General features: G+C 42.6%; 1 protein-coding gene across 1 annotated transcript in view; it reads left to right on the top strand.

Moving 5' to 3' along the window:
* Nucleotides 1-18,753, top strand: part of SPAG17 (sperm associated antigen 17) — a 204,528-nt gene that overhangs the window by 150,992 nt on the left and 34,783 nt on the right. The window contains exons 27-34 of the mRNA XM_058660118.1: nt 1,265-1,443; nt 4,802-4,961; nt 8,387-8,601; nt 12,059-12,203; nt 14,193-14,347; nt 16,945-17,133; nt 18,075-18,220; nt 18,328-18,458. Coding sequence (XP_058516101.1) covers nt 1,265-1,443; nt 4,802-4,961; nt 8,387-8,601; nt 12,059-12,203; nt 14,193-14,347; nt 16,945-17,133; nt 18,075-18,220; nt 18,328-18,458 — 1,320 coding nt within the window. The remainder of the gene's footprint in view (nt 1-1,264; nt 1,444-4,801; nt 4,962-8,386; nt 8,602-12,058; nt 12,204-14,192; nt 14,348-16,944; nt 17,134-18,074; nt 18,221-18,327; nt 18,459-18,753) is intronic.

Here is an 18,753-nt window from a genome sequence, read left to right as displayed (position 1 = left end):
TATTTTTTTTCCTCTCCTTTGTTCACAGAAGAGGGAAAGAGGGCTACTCCAAACTGTCAAACTGCATCAGCACCTGTGGATGAGAGATGGTCCCTTGATGCTTTAGAGACCCCAGTGTAGGGAGGAGTATTCCGAGGGTGTAACTTGAATAGTTTCAATATCCCTGAGATGTTGTCAATTTCATTGCTCCAGGGTTAAGAAAATCTTTCCAAAGTCTACTGGTTTACAAAGTTCATCTTAGTGCATCCACAGACCCAGGAACATGCTGCCAAGCTTTGCCTGGAAAATTGTCCAGCCCCTTCTGCTTTCCATCCTCTGTTTCCATCCGGCAGTTAACATCCCCTGCTGGCCTGATCATCCAGTCCCCCTGGTGCAACTGGACATGCTGTCCACTGCACAGGCATCAGTAACTGAGGAGGCCCAGTCCTGATACATGCACTCCAAGGTTGAACTACATGCACTGTTATTCTCCCTGTGGCCAGGATCTGAGTCCAGTGGTCTACTCGAGGAGTTCCCCTAGAAAGCTTGCCTAGGGTGATCTCAGACTTGACTCTTAGGTGGGCCAGTCAGTGCAGGGTCAGGTTCGTTTTATCGCCTGCACCAGACAACACGCATACTGATCTTGCCCAGCCCATCCAACATCCCATTCAGCTCTTATACACACTCACAGGTACTGTGGCTTAGCTCACTCCAGCCCAGAAACCAAAACCAGCCCATATATATGGTAATAGGTGCCACTACCTTGTACAGTCTGGCCTGCTCCCAGCCTTGGTTATTGTGCTCACCAGTGATAGCTACAACCCAGTAAAGGGAGTGCCCACAGTTCCCCCACCAGGCATGTTCCCAGCCTGACAAGGGGTACTGCAGTCCAACTTGACAAGACTCACACTCAGTCTCAGCATTGCCAGTTTGCGCTGCAGCCTAACTCAGCTGGCTTTCACCCATTCTGGCTCTCGTGCATGCCATTGGGTGCAACTGCCTAAACCAGGTTGGCCTGGCTCGCACTGGCCACCTCCAGTCCCAGCTCCTATGCTCACCAGTGGAAGCAGCTTCCTCAAAGGCTAAGCCACCTCTACAATTGTGCCCTGAGGTGTCATAGATTTAATTAGACAACTTCACTGGGTTATCTGTCATGGTACAGAAACCACTGTATTATCCAGATGCAGACAAAAGAGTGAAAAGCTTTAAGCAACAAGATACAATCCATCCCCATAGATCATCCACTTCACAGTGAAATTTTCTTTTTTCTTTTTCCTTTTTTAAGGTCGATATGCTGTGGACGAGGAGCCCACCTGGGAAATCATGGTCCGTCAGAGCTATCCCCAGAGGGTGAAGCACCATGAGTTCTATAAGACAACGATACTACCCATGGTGCAGGAGGCATCAAGGGTCATCACCTGTCAAGGCACTGTTATCAAATACATGTTGGATGGATCCACACAGGTGAGCAGAATGTGAGAGACAAATGACCTTTTTCTACTGTAAAGGAAAAAAATAAATAAGCACTGGTGAGGAACATTACAAAGAAGAACGGCCACTTGAAACGGGGATGGCACTTTAAAAGAATGAAGCATATCTGTAGTTTTCCTTCTCTGTTAGTTCTCTGTCTGGTTTTGGGATTAAGGTAATGTTGGCTTCATAGAATGAGTTCGGAAGGGTTGCCTCTTTTTCTATTGTTTTGAAGAGTTTGTAGAGGATTGGGGTCAGTTCTGTTCGGAATGTTTTGTAGAATTCTGGAGTGAAGCCGTCTGGGCCTGGGCTTTTCTTTGTTGGGAGGTCTTTAATCACTGATTCAATCTCTACTTCAGTTATGGGTTTGTTCAGGTCGTTTGTTGCCTCTGGGCTAAGTTTTGGCAGGTGGTAGAAGTCTAAGAACTTTTCCATTTCTTGGTGATCTTCTGATTTGTTGGAGTACAGTGCTTTGTAGTAATTTCTAATTATGGCCTTAATGGATGCGGTGTCTGTTGTTATGTTGCCTTTTTCATCTTTGATGCTGTTAATTCTTGCCTTCTCTTGTTTTTTCTTTGTCAGTCGGGCCAGTGGGGTGTCTATCTTGTTTATCTTCTCAAAAAACCAGCTTTTTGATTCATTGATTTTGTGTATGGTTTTTTTTATTTCTATCTGGTTGATTTCCTCCCTTGTTTTGATGATTTCTTGTTTCCTATTGTGTGTGGGGCACTTCTGCTGTTGTTTTTCCAATTCCTGGAGGTGTGTGTTTAGTTCTTGTATTTTGGCGCCTCTCTTGGGCCTTGACATGAGCTCCAATTGCGATGAGTTTACCCCGTAGCACTGCTTTGGCAGTGTCCCACAAATTTTGGAATGTTGTGTCAGAGTTTTCATTGGTTTCCATAAATTTTTTGATCTCATCTTTAATTTCTTCTCTGATCCATTGTTCGTTTAATAGCATATTGTTCAGCCTCCAAGAGTTTCTGTATTTCCTGGGGCATTTTGAATTGCTGATTTCCAGCTTCATTCCATGGTGGTCTGAGAGGGTACATGGTATGATTCCTATCTTTTTGAAGTTATTTAGGTTTGCTTTGTGTCCTATCATGTGGTCGATCCTGGATTGAAGTATAGGTGAGGTGGTCACAGAAGGTGGCTGGGAACTCGCATTTACTTTCAACATGTTGGTTACTCATTACTATGTCAATTAATTCCATAATGATGTAAATTTTTGCTGATGGTATGATGGAGCTTTCAATTGACTGGGATAATACTCTGCTAGCTCTGTCTTCAGACCAGAGAGGGTATACCTAAGAAGACGTTGAACTTGACTGGACAATAAGATGCTGGACTCTATGTTTGGTATACGCTTGCAATGGGGGAATCTCAACTGAACTTGAGCTGTGGTTATGCAACAAGGTGGAGGAATCCACCATGGTGGGAGGGTTTGGGGAGGGGTGGGAGAACCCAAGTATCTATGTAACTGTGTCACATAATACAATGTAATTAATGAAGTTAAATAATAAAAAAAAAAAGAATGAAGCATATCATAGCTAAAGAGGGAATCATGCACACAGAGCACAAACTTCTCATTTTTGTAACGGTCCAAGATTATAGACAGACCACAGTGCTCACTTTATTTTCTTCCTAAAATGATAGGAAGAAAAGGACTTAAACAGGAAAAAGAAAACCCGTGAGAATTTTCATTTTTGGAGAACAATGAAACATCTAGAAAGTCCTTAAAGATGCAGGTCAGACAGGATCAAACTGATGAAAACATAAACAAGCAAAGTTTAAAAACATGTGCAGAAGAAAACCCTGCTCCAAATATAGAAATCAAAACACAGATACTGTGAAGACGGAGCCCTGAGCTCAGCACATCAGGGAGCTTCCTAGGTCCTCACTACCACCCAGAGGACGGAAGCCAGAATGACACACCTTCCTCCACCTCTGCCCAGTGGCCACAGGAAGGAGGTCCTACAGCCATGTTCCACAGCCACATATTACACTGCCAAGAACTGAAGAGAGATTCTCAATAAGAAACAGGATCACACACCTGAGGGAAACCAATCCCAGAAAAGTAAAGTACCAAAATTCAGTGGAATTAAAAAATAATACCTAGAAAATAAAAGTAAACATGCACAAAGCAAATGTTTTTAAAGTACATAAAGTAGGTAGAAAAGAGATTAACATTCCATAAAATAAATATGAAAAAATTGCTGATGAAAAACATCAAGTGTTGTTAAAATTCTTTTAAATAATTGTGACATAGCAAGGAGTGGGAGGGATGGATTAGGAGGAAAGGTTAAGAGATGTGGAAATGGGAACTACATGGTGAAATTTTCAGAATAGCAAAGTAGTAGAAATAAAGGAGAAAAATAAAGACATCAGAAATATCCCAGCACTTAAAAAATTAAACAGTAAACAATCAGGATTGCCATTAATTATCTTTAAAAGATTACTTATATGTCATCATGCAGTTTTGAAGACTGCATTGATAGAAAATCTCAGAAAAGTGGCTACCAGTTACCTCCAAATGAACAAGCATCAGATGATGGTGAGCATTGCTGCACAGTGGGTTAAATGGCTGTCAGAGTTCCTGCTTGGAATCTCTTCACATTGGATCCAGTTCCCTTCTCATACACCTGGCAGGCAACAGACAGTTCAAGGACACGGGATCTTGCTTCCACATAAGAGATAAAGATGGAGTACCCGCCCCTGACATTCACCCTGGTGGGACCATGGCCATAGAAGCCACTGGAGAATGAACTAGAAGTAGTTTCTCTCTCGCACGTGCAGTGTGTGTGTGTGTGTGTGTGTGTGTGCACCTTTGACTTTCAGAAAAATGAATCTTTAAAAGAAAAAAGAACCAGATAGACATCTGACTTCCTTGTCATGTTTATTGGAAGGCTATACGTACTGATAATAGATAGATGTCGCTATAATACCTAGAGATACCACACATAGTCGCTATTAATGGATACTAAACATTTAACTATCTGAAGAAAATTTAAATGTACTCCTTTTAAAAACTGAAGTAGAATTTAAAATTGTTCTCATTAATAAGGAAGGGAAAAAGAATAGGGAAAAAAAAAACCCTCAAAGCCACCCAAAAAAGGGACATGAAGAAAAAAGAGGAAACAAAATAAATAGAAAATAAAATAACCATACTGATTGCTGAGGTTAGCTTCTCTAAACTGCAACTCCAATCTCTGTTCTATGCTTTCGACACTGAGTCAGGAGCACTGAAGATAGCATTGTTTTTGAATGATGTTGAGATGACTCAGTTGCCCAGCCAGCGCTGATTGTTAATCAGTTTCTTGCTCAGTTCTGAGAGTGCTGAGGTCTTTCCCTTCAGATTCTCTTTGCAGACGGTGCTGTGAGCAGCAGTCCCAATTCTGGTCCTGTTCGTCCTCCTCCTGAAACGTCACCAAGTCCTCATGATGGAGATCTAATTGACTCGGCATCTCAACCAAAATCAGAAACAGCACCATCTGAGATCACCATCACAAAGAAAGGTAAAACATGAAGCTGGCCACCCCCAGACCCAGTCCACACTCATGCCGAGGGATACTGCAGTCATGTCCAGTCCAGTCCAGAGCACTGCCACCATTACAGCTCTCATGCTCGCCAGTGAGAACCACAACTCAGCTAGGGTGTCACCTTAGCTCCCCAGCCAGGCTTGTTCCAAGTCACACATCTTGTACATTCCAGAGATTACTCTGACCTAGCTCAGCATTCCGCATCCCCTATCTTGGCCTTTGCCATTAGATGCTGCAGCCTGGTTCGACCTGGTCCACCCCCATTCCCAACTCTTGCTGAGGGGTGCTACAGCCTAGGTCTGTCCAGTCTGCTCCCATCCCTGGCTTATGCATACTGGTGGGTGTGATAGTCTAGCGCAGTATGACCCATTCTCCAGCCTGGTTCCTGCACATGCCAGTGGGCTAAGGTTTGCCTGGCCCTGCCCAATCCACCTCCCTCTAGATTCAACCCACACACTTACCAGCGGGTGGAGCTACTTTACCCGTCTGACCAACACCCAGGCCTGAATCACATGCTCACCAGCAGGAGCTATGGCCCACCAGGGGAGTTGCCCAAGTTCCCCCTCCAGGCCCACTTTTTGTTTTTTTAAAGATTTATTTATTTTTTATTGCAAAGTCAGATATACGGAGAGGAGGAGAGATAGAGAGGAACATCTTCCGTCCAATGATTCACTCCCCAAGTGAGTGCAACGGCCAGTGCTGTGCCGATCCGAAGCCGGGAACCAAGAACCTCTTCCAGGTCTCCCACGCGGGTGCAGGGTCCCAAAGCCCTGGGTCATCCTCAACTGCCTTCCCAGGCCACAAGCAGGGAGCTGGATAGGAAGTGGAGCAGCCAGGATCAGAACCGGTGCCCACATGGGATCCCGGGGCGTTCAAGGCGAGGACTTTAGCCACTAGGCCATGCGGCCAGGCCCCAGGCCCACTTTTAAACCCAAATCTCACATGTGCCAGCAAGTGCTAGACCCTTACCCAGCATAGTCTGCCCCCTCTCTCCCAGCGTTTGTATGGGCTGGTGGATGTTATAGCCCAACCCAACCCACACCCTATTACTGGATGTGCCTTTGAGTGCTGCAGTCTGGACCAGCCCAGACTATTCCCAAACCCCAGTATCCATGAGTGTCAGAGCATTCATACCTAGCTTAGCCTGTCACTACCCCCAGCTCTTAAGCAAACGAGTGGAATTGCATTTCCACAAGGGGGGACCCATCTATCCCCCACAAAACCAGCCCCAAAACTGGTTATCTCACTTGCTGGTTAGTGTCATGGCCCATTCTAACATTACCCATCCCCTGTTCCGACGCTCACTGGTGGATACTGTGATCTAGCCCTGCCAGGGAGGCCCCCAGCCCTAGGTTTAGTGTGCACTGATGAGTGATGGTCGGCATGATCTATGATAACTAGTTCAGCTCAGGTCTCCTACACCATCCAGTGCATTGGCCTGACCCATAAAGGTCCTTGAGCTTCTCTCCTCCAAACCACTTGGTCTCAGCTCCCCTGCTTACCTGTAAGTGCTTTGTTGATAAAAGTCCCTCAGAAACTATTCCTTAGCTGCAGCATACTCCCTCAGTGGTCCTCCCTACCACACATCCCTTTACCCCTTTCCCTGATCAATCCACAGTCGCTGCCCTGGGAGTGAATGGGTTCTCTAGCCCATTCAAAGTTCCCCAAACCCAGTCCCAGGCCACAAGGCCAGCATGCTAACCTAGATCTCTCCCCTCCCACCACCCCACCTGAACAAAGCATGTGGGGAAATCCTCAAGTTCATTCCAACTGCCTGGACAGAGCACCCAGGTCCGCACACACCCCCACCAGTGCCAGCCCTCAGATCCCCAGAAGCCCACATCTCCAGACCCTGCTCTGAGCACAGGGCAGGCTGGTCCCGACATCAGTGGCACTCGCTATCCAAACTCAGGGCAGCCCTGGGCAACCCAAGGCAGCCTAGCACCAATGGTGCTCATCAACCGAACCCCATGTCCCATTTTAAAGTGTCTGGATTCAAGTCATGGATCTGCTTCTGGTTCCAACATCGTATTAATATGTACTCTATGAGACAGCAAGGGGTGACTCAAGTACTAGGGTTCTTACCACCCATGTGGGAGACCTGGGTTGAGTTCCTGCCTCCTGGCTTCAAGCGGGACCAGACATGGAAGTTGGAAACATTCCAAATGTAAACCGGGAGAGACATCACACTCTAGTTCTTTTTCCTTCTTTCTCTCTCTCACTCTGCCCTTTTGACTGACGATTGATTGATTGGTGATAGATTAAATAGGTAATTTTTAAAGTTTCTGGAATATTAACTTAAAGCAAGTTTATTTTGTTGTACATAAAGTTGAAATTTATGCAAAATGTTCTCTTTTTTAAAAGATGTATGTGTTTTTATTTGGAAAGGCAGACATACAGAGAAAAGGAGAAACAGAGAAAGATCTTCTGTCCACTGGTTCACTCCCCAAGTAGCCACAACTGTCAGGGTTGAGCCAATCTGAAGCAAGGAGCCAGGAGGTTCTTCTGGGTCTTCCATATGGGTACAGGGTCCCAAAGCTTTGGGCCATCCTCTACTGAACTCTACAACCTTTATTCTGCATATGAGATGCCAAGGCTATGACTAGTCAGCTTCCCCAGAGCCAAGGTTAAAGAAAGACGTTTCCTATTCATTACTGACAGAATTGTAAGATCAGTGGAATCGCTAGTTAAAACTTTAGCTAAAAAAAAAATCTGGAGCTCAGAGCTCAAAATAAGGAATCTTAAAATTTTGCTCTTATTTCTTTGAGAGTCAGAGACAGACTGACAGACAGAACTTCTGGTTCACTTCAGAAATGACCCACAAAAGCTGTGACTGGGCCAAACTACAGTTAGAAGCCAAGCACTCAGTCCAGGTCTCTCCTGTGAATGGCAGAGATCCAGCTACTTAAATCATCACCTGCTGGGTCCCAAGATCTGCACTGAAAGGAAGCTGGAATCATGAGCCAGAGCCAGGAATCCAGTCTAGCACTCCAGCATGTTATACGGACCTTTTAAGCTGGATCCAATGCCTCTCCAGAAAAGAGTAGGTTTTAAAATCCTGAACACAGATCCCCAAAACGGGAATCTATGGTGATAGAAGCAATACTTCAAAGTATACAGAAATTGACCAACATAGCTTGTGTGCCTTTGACAGTGAGCTGTCTGTGAGAGTTTATGTTTGGGGGAAGGTGGTGGCTATCTAGCCAAGGTTCAAATACCAAAATTAAGGTATTTATAAGCTGGAATCTTTCCCTATTGATAAATAATATGATTAATTGATATTCTCTTAGAGTCGTCTTTGTCACAGTGTCTGAAGTAGTTTAAACTGTATCATTAAGTGTTACTTAATGATTGGTGTTTATGTAATTGGAGTTACATTGTTTGATTTTTCTTTTCGTAAGGAAAAGGTCACAAAAATCTATCAGTGGGACATAAGAATGAAATCCACGAACCACCCCCAGAGATCGTCCAAATAGTAACTCCTGTGGAAGCTCCCATAGGCACCTGGTTCACCACCACACCCAGTGGAAATCGGATTGGCACCAAAGGATTAGAACAAATACCAGACTTGACCCCATTTTTGTCTTTTCAAGTGACGGATCCTGTCAATGGAACGGTATGGCAAACCATTATTTGTTACATAATGTCCTAAAATCACTAACATCCTAAAGCTAAGCATAGAATAGTGGCTGAAGCATTTTTAACGATGCAGATAGAAGGACAGATGGCTGGATCCATCTTCCTAATTCTGAAAACATCAAATAACACATTTACCAAACATAGTATGTTGTGAAATGCTAAGTTATTATGGGCCAGGGCAGGAATACTGATTTTTGAAATAAGGGGTATGTCTTGAACTTTCCACATCATTTTTAGGATACACCCAACAGATGTCCTGCATATCTCTGCACTGCATATATTTGTACGGAAATCTTAATTCTGGAGGTGAGAGGTCATGTGCTGTGCTCCAACTTCCTAGTGCTTCCTAGAACACTGCAGTGAGTGATAGGAATTCGTCCATGAACCTGGATTTCAAAAGAGCTTAGGCTATATTTAAGGAAATAAAACATATTCACCCTAAGTCACAACACTGAGGAACATCACAAAAGAATTTATTCATAACGTAAGAGTAAGTGACCAGTTAGTGGCATAGAAATGATGGTTTTGCTGATTATTATGAAGTTGGAGCTTCTCAGATGAGCCTTCCATGGCCAGGAGCTTCATGTACTCTCAATTTCCACAACAGTGTGTGTTACGACACCAGTGAGGTTACATATGGTGGTCAGGAGTGCACATTCAGCAGTGCTGGCTGAGGCAGGTGTAGAACCTGCTACTGGTCAGTGAGGGCTGGGATTCTTCCATCTTTCAGCAATACCTTGACAGCTTTCATTGAATCTAAAGAAAATAAAGAATGCTCATGGAAAACAGAACATGCGGACCCCAAGACAGATCCCATGTGCTTTACCACTATTTAAGTGAGGGTAAGGAAACTGACATGATGCCCTGAAACAAAATTGAAAATGGGTGTGTTTTCACCGAGAAAATTTATAACCTGGATTTCCTTGTTCACAGACTGGAGGTACTAAACATTACCTGAATGGTTAGGAGATGAATCCTGGCACTGTCTGGGATTTAAAACATTGTTTCACTCTCCTACCACCACTAAGAATTGTAACAGTTATTTCACCCTATGGTGATCAACAGTATTAGTGTTATACTTGGATAATTCTGAATAAAAATATACAAATAAATTGCATATGTATGTAAGTGGGCATTTTCTTCTGCAAGACATAGAGCTACTATTAATCAGCTACTAACCTGCTGACTGAGTGAAGCACTTAACTAACACCATCTCATTTAATCCACGTAACTTTTCCTAAGATGCTAGGATGGCTCCAGAGAAACTGGAGCACAGAGAGGTTAAACAACACACCCTCAGCACCCAGCCGCCCAGGAATCCAGAATTTTAACTCCAGCAGAGTTAAGTCCCAGTCACCACATTGTACAGTAGTATTTGTTATGATGTGTTACTGGTTGCAGATGTGATGATGAGAACCCAAAATAATAATGAGCATGCATTTTTTTTCTCTCTCAAATCGGGATTTCTGCCTACTGTAAAGAGAAGGTAACTGCTTCTCCAAATAGACCTAGACATTTAAGGGGAAAAAAATAGATAGCAAAACTTGATGTCACATACACCCAGATTCTACAGAAAAACATGTCCATTTTAGTTAGGACAGTACAATTAGAAAGTGCCCCGTGCTTAAAATATGGATCACAGAGGCCTGCACAGTGATGTATTGAATTAATCCTTTGTCTGCTCTGCTGGCATCCCACATGGGCACCAATTTGTGTCCCACATGCTACATTCACAATCCAGTACCCTGCTTGTGACATGGGAAAGCAGCTCAACACTTTGGGCCCTGGCACTCATGTGGGAAACCCAGGAGAAGTTCTTGGTTTTGGACTGGCCCAGCTACAGCAATTGCAGCCATTTAGGGAGTGAACCAGCGGATGGCTTATCTCTATATATCTCTCTCCCTCCCTCTATCTCTCTCTCTGCTTGTCCTTCTCTCTGTGTAGCTCTACCTTTCCAATGAAAATAAATAACGTCAAAAATGTAAATTCCATAGTTTACAATACCATAGGTGAAGGATGGACTCTCCAGAGACTAACATTGAGGTGGAGTCCTAAATGCAAAACTTTTTTTAAGAAAAAGGATTTGTTTATTTTTATTGCGAAGTCAGATATATACAGAGAGGAGGAGAGACAGAGAGGAACATCTTCCATCCAATGATTCACTCCCTAAGTGACCACAATGGCAGGTGCTATGCCAATCCGAAACCAGGAGCCCAGATCCTCTTCTGGGTCTCCCACGCAGTTGCAGGGTCCCAAGGCTTTGGGTCGTCCTCGACTGCTTTCCCAAGTCACAAGCAGGGAGCTGGATGGGAAGCAGGGCCTCCGGGATTAGAACCAGTGCCCATATGGGATCCCGGCACTTCAAAGCAAGGACTTTTGGCTGCTAGGCTATAGCACCAGGCCCTAAATGCAAGACTTTTAATAGGGACACCACCGTGAAAGGGAAGAGGAGGAAGAAAGATCAGGTGGCCAGAGGAACTGAACTACAGCTCAGTCCCAGGAAAGCTTCAGTCAAGCCTGTGGGGAGCTCGGGAGCAAGCACTACCTGTCTCAGTGTCTCGACACTGGCAGAGTGGCCAGACCTGTGAACCCTGCCTCAGCCCCTGAGTGCAGCTCACTGGGAAGGATGTGTGCAGGGACAATGCTGGAAAAGCTAAAAGTGTGCAGCTGTTGACAGGCAGTTTTCCCCATTGCTTTCCTAAGGTGCATCCTTGTCACTCCTCTTCAGCCCCACCACCTGCACACACCCACACACCACACAAACACAGTTGGAGGTCTGCAGCTTTGCCAGGGTGATAGTCTGCCCGGGCTGCTTTCACAAAGCACCACATGCAGGGAGGCTCTGTTTCTGGCCGTTCTGTAGCCGGAAATCTGAGATCAGGCCTAAGCCTGAATAATGAGCACCTCTTCCAAGGAGTTCCCATTCTGAGAGTTCTCTGAGGTTCCTTTAGTCAGGGATCTAATTCCATCCATGAAGACAGAGTCCTCATCTCCCAAAGGTCTGCCCTGTCCAGGACAATTCTGCAGAGCAGGGATTTCATGGCACAGAGACAGCCACACCATGCCATTTGTATCCTGACTTTATAGTTTCCAAGGAAGTGGGATCTATGTTCATTTTCATAGGCACATCTGGGTCAGCCCAGGCCTGATGTTAACTTTGTATTCACAGATATGCCCTGCCTGTTACATGCCTTGACAACTTTCTTAGGTTTCTCAAAGTTTAAATTCCTTGTCCTGTAAAAGAAGGTTACCACTCTGTCTCCCATAGCTTGCTTGGCTGTGATAAAGATTAGCTCTAGTAGTGAGTTAAAATTTCATTTGTAAAGACTAGGGCTTTGATGGCACCAATCTTTGTATCCAGTGGGGTTTAAGAAATATCACACATAGGGTTAGACACCTGACTAGGGGATGATGCGCTGCTGTTACATGTTCAGGTTATGACAACCCGAGAAGACAAAGTGGTGATTGTTGAAAAGAAAGATGGGACCCGGATAGTGGATCATGCTGATGGTACCAGAATCACAACCTTTTACCAAGTTTATGAAGATCATATCATTCCTCCAGATGATCAAGAAACAAGTAAGTTTGTTTTTCAAAATTATAATGTTATTCCATGATTCTTTATGTGAGAAAGGACCTCCACTGATAGTTGAACACATGAGAAAAGAAATTATTTGATGAAGTCAGGCAACAAAAGAACATTTATGTGTCCAAATCTGGGCCTGTGAGAACTTATCTCTTTACCATTTGCCTTATTTCTGGCTTTATTTTTTAATTGATCCAATTTGTACTTACTATGTATGCCATGTTTTGAAATATATATATGTATATATTCTATTCTATATATATGTGTGTGCTATATATATATTCTATGTCTATATTATATATCATATGTGTATATATACAGTATATATATTCTAGGCTGTGTAGATATATATATACATAAAATGGTAAATTGGGCTAATTAACATATCAATTACATCATACACATCATTTTTCTGTGCTAAGAACATTTTAAAAACACAGCTTCATGGCAATTTTCAAAATGCATATATTGTCATTTGTTTATTAGAGTTAACATGCTGTGCAATAGAGCCCTTGAACTTAGTCTTTACACCCAGCTGAAGTATTGTATCCTTTGACTATCACACACCTAAAATGACCCAAAGAACTTGGGCCCCTGCCATCTGTGTGGGGGACTCAGATGGAGTTCCAGGCTCCTGGCTTCTGCCTGGTATCCTAACCACTGTGGTCATTTGAAGAGTGAATCAATGGATGTAAGATCTCTTTCTCTGTTCCTCTGTTTTTTTCTTTCTATCTCTCCCCCTCCTCTGTCATTTTGCCTTTCATATAAATAAATAATCCCGGGTGTCTCTCTCCCTCCTCTTTTGAGAGGTACCCCACCTCCCGGCTTTTCGGAGGTGTTTCCCCTTACTTCCCTCCCTTCCCTGCTCACCTGGTCCCTTCACAAATAAACTTTTCTGTCTGCAACAGAAAAAATAAATAAATAAATAAATAAATAAATAAATAAATAAATAAATAAATAAATAAATCTCTTTAAATTAACCCTCCTCTTAGAAAAATTCCATTGCACAATGAAATATTATTGACTTTCATCTTCATTCTGTATAGCTTTCTAGACTTACTCATCTTACATAACAGTAACCTGGACCCTTCGAATGGCATCTCCCAATTACTTGGTAAAAGCATGCATGTTGTAATGGTGCATTAACTTTATTTCTACGTAAACAGACACAATGTTAACACATTTACACGAGAAGACGTGTGCAGAAGTGCTACTGACAACACTGAGAACAATATTGGAAGAGTAGGGAAGTGTAGCATGCTCTTCAATGGCAAAATAGAAAACCTAAATGTGGTGCAAATTTTACTAGATGGTACCTAAAAGAAATTGAATTCACACATGCATAAATACACATACACACACACATATATATAATTCATATATATATCAAGGTAATTAGAGGCCTATGATGTTTAATGAAAAAGAAGGTGTACAATGATAGATATAATTATATAATTACATAGATAAAATATACTTCACATAAATTCATAGCACACACATTATACACTCTCTTCTCAATACAAGTGTAAACTATAAAAATGGACTGCAAGACAGAAATCTAGGCGGAAGAAAATTTTCAACATTATCTCTAATTTTTTACCATGTTTAAAAATGTTGAAGCAAATTTGGCAAAACAGTAACAAACATAAATTTTAATAGGTGAAATACGTGGGTGATGAACTTGTATTTTGTATTTCTCAATTCCTGAAATTGAGAAATTAGGTGGCTTCAAAATGGGGGGAAAATGAGAACAAAGCAGTACAGGAAATCAAATGAGATTCTCTCTGGAAGAATCATTCTGAATTAACAGAGTAAGCCTCCCCCATCCCATGGAATCCTCAGCGTTCAGTCTCTCTCTTCCAGTTGTATTTTTCACATGGGGAATCCACACAGCCAGCATACTACAGCAAAACCCACAGACCAGGGCTTGTCTCCCAGTGTATGCATCTTCTCAGATCTGCTTATCTTGCGTTTGCTTGCAGGAGAAGGACCTCACGTGGTCACCAGGCAGGTGAAGTGCATGCGGATCGAAAGCTCACACTATGCCACAGTTATCACCAACTGTGAGGACAGCAGCTGCTGTACCACCTTTGGGGACGGAACATCTATTATTGCCAAGCCACAGGGAACATACCAGGTAGGTGTAGCAGGGGAAGCAAGGAGGGCCAGGATAAGATAAATGTCTGGTGGGGAAAACCCACCACTGCGAGGCAACATCAAAGGAGGCGCTATTGCTGCTGGTTCCCATTTGATCTCAGAAAGCACCTCTCAACACCTTATTTATTCATCATCTTTTTGCAATCCACTTCAAACAAACATTGCCTAGATTCCTTTTTTTTCTGAAATGCTGCCAGATTAGAATCCAGGTTATAACACCAATTGCATTTATTGAGGAACTCCTATGTTCTTGTGGGTGTTGGAAGGACCTGGTTGATATGGCAAGTGACTACGACATCTGCCATACCTTTCGTCGCCTCTTCCCTCACTCTTATTCTCCATCCTCAACTTCAGTTCATCCTGATTCTGCACCATGATTCAGAAGGAGGGGAGGAAGTACGTGGTCTGTGCACTCGAGGGAGGTGGTTCAACCAGCAAGGCAAAGCTTCATCCAGAAGAGGCCCCTTGGGAGCTCTGGTAGCACTTCCCCCTTGCTGTCTGTTTTGCTACTAAACCAAACTGCTGGCTAGAAGCTTTCAGTCCTTTAGTCTTAGAAGTGATTCCCAAGACAGCACTGTGTTAGGAGACACAGGGAGCTCAAAGCCGAGAGGTAGTGCCTAAGGATCTCACTGCCCAGCACATCGTACTATGAAAGTCACCTATCCTGCTTGTGCCTCACATCTTTTCTGATAATATATCTGTCTCCCTTTTTACCCAGCATGGTAATTATAGTTCAAGGAAAATGTTAAAAGTGAGAGCTGAAAGAAAACTTCAGTGTGAATTTTCATGCCATTAGATTAGGCAATTATTTCTTAGGTATGATACCAAAAGCACAACCTTCAGCAAAAATCAAAAAGTTTGTTCTTTGAAGAATAGAAGACTAAGAAAATGAAAAGTTAAAATACTAAATAGAAATACTATTTTGTGTGATGTATCTGACACTAGTCTTGTGTGTAGAATGTGTAAAATAGGCCATTGGTGAGGCATAGTGGGTTAAGCTGCTACCTGTAGTGGCAGCATCCCATATGGGCACCAGTTCCCATCCCATCTGCTCGACTTCCAATCAAGTGCCTTGATAATGGTCTGGGAAAGCAGTGGAAGATGACCCAAATGTTTGGGCTGACCACATCCATGTGGAAACCCAGATGAAGCTCCTGACTTTGGCCTGGTCCAGCCCTGGCAGTTGCCATTATTTGGGAAGTGAACCAACAAATGGAAGACACCTACCCTTTCCTTTTTTCTCTGTAAATCTGCTTTTCAAATGAATATTTTAAAAAGTATATGAAGGACTCCTTCAACTTAACACAAAGACTAATAATCCAAATTTAACATGAGTAAGGAATTCAAATTTCTCCAAAGAAGATAAATAAATGGCAAATAGACCATGAAAAGATATTGCCCATCATGAGCCACTGGGAGATGTGTACCTACCAAAATGTAATGACAGAGACCATCACAGGCATTGATAACTATGTGGGAAAAGTGGAACCTGCACACACTGCTGGTGGGAACAATGATGGTGCCGTGTTCATGGAAAACAGTTTGACAGCTTCTCAGAAAGGAAACAGACATCAAATGATCCAACAGTTTCATTCCTACATGTAACCAAGAAAAATTAAAGCATACTTCCACACAAAATCTTGGGCACAGAGGTTCAAAGAAGCCTTCTTAATTCTAGCAAGACTGTGAAAATAGCCAAAATGTTTCAGCTCATGAGGGGATAAATAAAATTTAACATAGCCAAACAGTGGGATATTGTTCATCCATAGATATGATGAACTACTGAATCTATAGCAACATGAGTGACTCCTGAACACATCATGGCAAAGGAAAGAGGCCAGATGGCCATCGACCACATAGCACACACCTCACATACATGAAAGGCCTAGAGCAGATCAGTCTGAAGAGATGATAGGCCGTGGTGGCCAGCACCTAGGGACAAGGAAACACCAAATGATTGCTACACAGTTCAGGGTTTCTTTGGGGGATGATCAGAAGAATGTTCTGAAATGTATGATTGATAATGGTAACAAAAACCTTTTAATAGACTGAATTGTGCAGTTTTCTAAGGGTGGATTTACGGTATCTGAATTAAATTTCAACAAAGGCTCTGAAACCAAAGTCCTAACATAAGAGCCAGTACTGAAGGGCTGGCAGCCACAGAGTGAGGAAAGACAAAAGCATACGAGGTGTTTCTTGCCTAAGAACGTAAAGGATTTTAGACACGTCCAGTTGGTCCAAGTGTGATTACTTTAGTTAAAAAATATTAAATACCTAAAAGCTGTTTAGTAAACTATCTAAATACTAAATATCTAAGAGAGCATAGGACAGTCACTTCAAAGAGATATTAAAATGTGGGTTTATAGGAAAAATTGTATCTTGACTTTCCAGATTGTCTCCTTATCCAATTATCCTTACCAAACCTTAACTCCTTTCTTGGGTAACAGTTTCTTCCTGGAAACACAGTTTATGGAAAAGATTCATAGATATTCTCTAGATTGAAATTTCCTTCCAAGTCTCTCAAATTAAAATTCTTAAAAAAAAAAAAAACTTTTTCTCTTTCTGTCACCCTTCCAGGTGCTACCTACAAATGCAGGCTGTCTTCATATTGACAGGGACTGTTCAGCTACGTATTGTCATGAGGCCAGCCAAGATATATACTATCCTTTCCAAATGCGCAAGCAGCTGCGAGCCAGCAGGTACATCATGAAGCACACATCAGAAGTTATCTGTGAGGTCGTGGACCCAGAGGGGAACATGTTTCAGGTAAAGCAAAGTTTTTATATGGAGAGACAGAGAGAGTCTGTGGCTTTGTTCCTGAGATATTTCACACTAGACAGGCTAGGTATTTTTAATTCTTAGGATTAATTATCCTCTTAATGCCAATACTTTGGGCAAGTGGTTACAAGTTCCAGTATCTTTTCTTTGATTCTCAAGTGTACTTCCATGGGGACAGCAATAGTGAGAGAGTCTAAATAAATCATTGGAACATAATGGAAGAAATAGGAGCAGACACCTGAAGACAATGCCACCAGAAAAAATGATGTAAGAGTGATCTGTACGCAGGTGGAAGTGAGAACAAGTACCAAGCAACGGTCAACTAGATGTGAATTGGTAGAAATTTTCAGTAGCATTAAGGAAAGGGAGGTGGGGAATCTGCAAAAGATGCTTGGCTGTTCTTTGATGTCACTCTCACCTTCTGCTCCCTCTCCTTCAATTATATTACTGTGCCTTTACCTCTATGAACCAAGCATTGGCAAACCACGGCCACTCGTCTGTACACAGCCCATGACTCAAAAATAGTTTTGTTGTCATTGATTTTTACATTTTTGAACAGCTGAGAAGAACCAAAAGAAGAGTATTCCATGACACACGAGAAAACGGTCACACAAGTACTTTTCTGTGTTTCAGTTCTCAGTTCTTTGAACTAATCTTCACAGCACAAGGTTTCAGTCCACTCCTCTGCCCATCTTGTGACTTTCTTCTGAATGTGTTTAACATTGTTTTCATTTTCTAGGCATAGTCTACGCATAAAATCACTCTGTTTTCACTTTTATTAACAAAAGTTATCCTGAGGGAGAAATACCCTGCAAATAAAAGTTCTTGATTTCCTGAGCATACCAAACGATTGTTTTCTCAAATCAAATGCGTAGAAGTATAAGCGTTTTCACTATCTTTTGTTTTAGTTGCTTATTTTTGTCTCTTAGGTCATGGCTGATGGTACCACATCAACAAGGTTACCTGACAAAAAAACGGAAGATGACTTAGATGTGACAACTGAGGGCTATGAGAGTTTATCATCCGCCCACCTCCAGAAGAATTATCTGCAAATCTATGGTGAACATGTTCCCAGGTAAAATGATAATCATAACCATACCGTGGTGTTATTTTTCAATTCCAAGCTCAAAAAATATTTTAACTGAATACCTCAGGTGATTAGAGTCTCATTTCTTCTAATAGGTTTTTTGTTATCTATGCGGATGGCTCAGGGATGGAACTTCTTCGTGACAGTGACATAGAGGAATACTTATCTGTGGCCTATGGAGATTCAAACGCAGTGGTTCTCCAAGAGCCAGTCCAGGAGCAGCCAGGTAAAAGCCTGCATGGCTCTCTGGAAATCCCTGCACCCCTGTATCAACTCTCATCCTCCTTATCACTCAGGATATCCTCATGTAATCTTCTGTATTTCCCTTGGTATCATTTTTGTACTTTGCTTTCCATGTAGCCATGTCATCCTATTTGTATGGCTACTTGAATTTACATTCATATTCAGCTATAGCTGTGTACACTGAGTGTGCATCTGTCTCCTACTCCAAACAGAGTAGAGTCTTGCTTCTCTGCATGACCAGCTTCCTATTTCTGAGTCCATGTCATCCTGGTAAGATA

This window comes from Ochotona princeps, chromosome 2, assembly GCF_030435755.1.
Source record: "Ochotona princeps isolate mOchPri1 chromosome 2, mOchPri1.hap1, whole genome shotgun sequence".
Taxonomy (NCBI): domain Eukaryota; kingdom Metazoa; phylum Chordata; class Mammalia; order Lagomorpha; family Ochotonidae; genus Ochotona; species Ochotona princeps.
The sequence above is the reverse complement of the archived record's forward strand: the minus strand, read 5'-3'. Positions and strand labels throughout refer to the sequence as shown.